Source organism: Maylandia zebra, linkage group LG3 (genome assembly GCF_041146795.1).
Source record: "Maylandia zebra isolate NMK-2024a linkage group LG3, Mzebra_GT3a, whole genome shotgun sequence".
NCBI lineage: Eukaryota > Metazoa > Chordata > Actinopteri > Cichliformes > Cichlidae > Maylandia > Maylandia zebra.
In genome coordinates this window covers 4,894,944-4,898,241 of record NC_135169.1, presented here as the reverse complement: position 1 = coordinate 4,898,241, position 3,298 = coordinate 4,894,944, and the positions used below count along the sequence as shown (strand labels likewise).

The window sequence follows — 3,298 nt, the reverse complement described above, 5'->3', positions numbered from 1 at the left end:
GTAAAGTGATCAGTTTGACATCAGTCTTTTGTGATACACCGTCATATTTACATTATTTGTACAGTACGGATGATTTGCTTGGTACCTGGTCAAACTTAAGCTCTCCTCCGGCTGCACTAGAGCAAACTCGCAGCAGCTTCTCCCCCCTCGCTCACATACGTAAGTGCTGTGCTCAGTCGTGCCTGAGCTCGGATCGTACCAAAATCAGGGGGGGTTTACGACTGTGCGCAATGTGCTTCAAATATTGTGTGTAGTTTTTGTTTTATACAGTTGTCATTCAGGCATCTAACTATGAAACAAATTACACTCCAAAAGACCCCGGGCTTCTGAAAAAATAACCCGGACTTAAGACCAATACGCCCGGCCCCCTTCCCCCGCTCCGCCGATGGGGTTTGGGAAGTTGAATGAAGTTCCGCCCCTAACGTCATTCACATGCGACAAACAAGGAAACAGACTATTTTTCTTCCTCAGTAAAGAGAGACGCACAGACGATCAGACTGAGCTCAGACCAAACTAGCAGCTTCCTCTGAGTGAGTCCAGCTACAGGAGAGAAAAGTGGAAAACTCCAACACTGCTGCTTCAAGCTGCTGACGCTCCACACACTGAATGTGAGTTTGAGCAAAAACACGACTCAAAGGAAGTTTCAGTGAAGGTGGTAGAGGAGGGAGGGGAGCCAGGACTGACTGTACTTCCTGTCTGCTGTTTTCAGCTTCACTCACAGACTCAATGGCTTCCAGATCAGAGGAGGATCTCTGCTGTCCGGTCTGTCAGGAGGTCTTCAGAGATCCTGTTATTCTGTCATGTAGCCACAGCTTCTGTAAAGACTGTCTGAATAGATGGTGGATCAAAAAACAGATACGTGAGTGTCCAGTTTGTAAGAACATATCTTCAAAGGATGATCCACCTTTAAACCGAGCTTTAAAGAACCTGTGTGAGTCGTTCTTACAGGAGAGAGATCAGAGAGCTTCAGAGGCTCTCTGCAGTCTGCACTCTGAGAAACTCAAACTCTTCTGTCTGGACCATCAGCAGCCAGTGTGTGTCGTCTGCAGAGACTCAGAAAATCACACCAGTCACAGATTCAGACCCATCGATGAAGCTGCACAACAACACAAGAAGGAACTTCAGGAAACTCTGGAGCCCTTAAAGAAGAAGTTAAAGGTTTGTGAAGAAGTTCAAGTGAAGTTTGATCAAACAGCAGAACACATTAAGGTCCAGGCCCGACACACAGAGAGGCAGATTAAGGAGCAGTTTAAGAAGCTTCACCAGTTTCTAGCAGAGGAAGAGGAGGCCAGGCTGGCTGCACTGAGGGAGGAAAAGGAGCAGAAGAGTGGGATGATGAAGGAGAAGATGGAGGCTCTGAGCAGAGAGATAGCAGCTCTTTCAGACACAGTCAGAGCCACAGAGGAGGAGCTGAGAGCTGAAGACGTCTCATTCCTGCACAACTACAAGGCTGCAGTGGAAAGAGTCCAGCGCTGCCCCCTGCTGGATGATCCACAGCTGCCCTCAGGAGCTCTGATAGACCAGGCCAAACACCTGGGCAACCTGACCTTCAACATCTGGAACAACATGAAGGACGTGGTCTCCTACACTCCTCTTATTCTGGACCCAAACACTGCTCATCCAAACCTCATCTTGTCTGAAGATCTGACCAGTGTGGTAGAAGGAGATGAACAGCAGCTTCCTGATAATCCAGAGAGGATTGGTTTTTACTACTCTGTCCTGGGCTCTGAGGGCTTTAACTCAGGGACTCACAGCTGGGATGTCGATGTTGGAGACAGTGCATGGTGGAGACTGGGTGTGTTAGCAGAGTCTGTGCAGAGGAAGGGAATCATACAGTCTGAATTATGGACTATATTGTTATATAAAGGTACATACTCATCATGTTCACCATCAACTGGATCCACTGCTCTCTCAGTTCAGAAGAAGCTCCAGAGGATCAGAGTGAATCTGGACTGGAACAGAGGAAAGCTGTCGTTCTCTGATCCTGATACTAACACACACATACACACCTTCACACACACTTTCACTCACAGGATGTTTCCATACATTTGGGCTGATGAAGTGAAGGTGTGTCCGTTGAAGGTGTCAGTGTCGGTGCAGCAGATGAGTTGAGGATGATGATGTTTCTAATGTTGTTTCCTGTCAGTGAGTTGAAGCTGTTAAACTGCAGCTGTCCTTCTGCTGCCTCCTTAAACATATTGTTGAAACCACAATTCATATTTTGCTTTCATTCACTTTATTCAAGCCAGTACTCGCTATAGGTCATGTTATGTAAATAATCTCCTCACTGAATACAGACTTCAACTGATCCTTGCTTTTTCCTTGTTTTGCCTAGATTCTTGTTTTCTAGTTTTTAAGACTTTGCGTTCGAGGATAAAACCAGGGTTGCTGCAGCTTAAAGGAAAGTTAGATTTACGAATTTTAATGTCAGCTTTGTTCTTGTTAGGAACAAGCTAATAGCCAACTTGCTCGAATGTGAGCTGGATTTCTTTTTCCATAACACAAAGTTTGAAACACTTCATACACAACTATTCCTTGTATTTCATGACATGTCTTCATTGTTGTTTTGAATGTGTTGCTGTATGGAATATGCAGTTTGTATGAGCAAAGTTAATATTGTTAATATATTTTAGTATTTATATTTTTTTGTAAAACTTATTTTGTGTATTTAGTAATTTAATAAGTAAATTCATGGATATGATTGAACTAAATTTATTTTTATTGCATTATTGTTGGATTGGTTAAGTAAAACCATGAATACGTGTGCCTTAAAGGCTTGGTTTATAGTTAAAAACCCAGCATTGTGGATTTATGCAAATGAGTACATGCGTTGCTAAAGGGGGGAGTGGGAGAGAAAAAAGTTAGTATAGCAGAGGCAAGATGCTGCAGGAGAGGAGGACAGAGCCACAGTTCTTCTACTGTAGTTTTTTTTTTTTTGTTGTTCTTGAGGATAACTTAGTCCTGATTACTCCTATAAGATTTACAAGCTGTGGAATAAATTTTTGTTTATATCTTTTCACATCAGAGTCCTGTGGAAGTTTTTTTTTTTTTCTCCCCTCTTCGCATGAACATACACAATTGAAGCGTGGGAAAACTGGTCTCATGGCTATACACAGTGGGAATGTAAAACAAGATGATGGTAATAGTTTTGTCCGGGTTCACTTTGCGTTGATCCATTGGTACTCCAGTATCCAGTCCTGAATGAGCAGCCATCAGACTGCTGAACACTTCATAGACACCTCACCTTCACTTACCAGAACTTCAACATTATGCACTCCATACCATGCCATTTCCTTTG

At 43.5% G+C, this 3,298-nt stretch overlaps 1 protein-coding gene across 1 annotated transcript; it reads left to right on the top strand.

Annotated features, from left to right (window-relative positions):
* Positions 1 to 475: 475 nt before the first annotated feature.
* On the top strand, positions 476 to 3,019 carry LOC106676992 (nuclear factor 7, ovary). Its single transcript, XM_076878954.1, has 2 exons — positions 476 to 608; positions 710 to 3,019. The coding sequence occupies exon 2, from the start codon at positions 727 to 729 to the stop codon at positions 2,110 to 2,112; it is 1,386 nt and encodes a 461-aa protein (XP_076735069.1). The 5' UTR covers positions 476 to 608; positions 710 to 726; the 3' UTR covers positions 2,113 to 3,019.
* Positions 3,020 to 3,298: the final 279 nt, after the last annotated feature.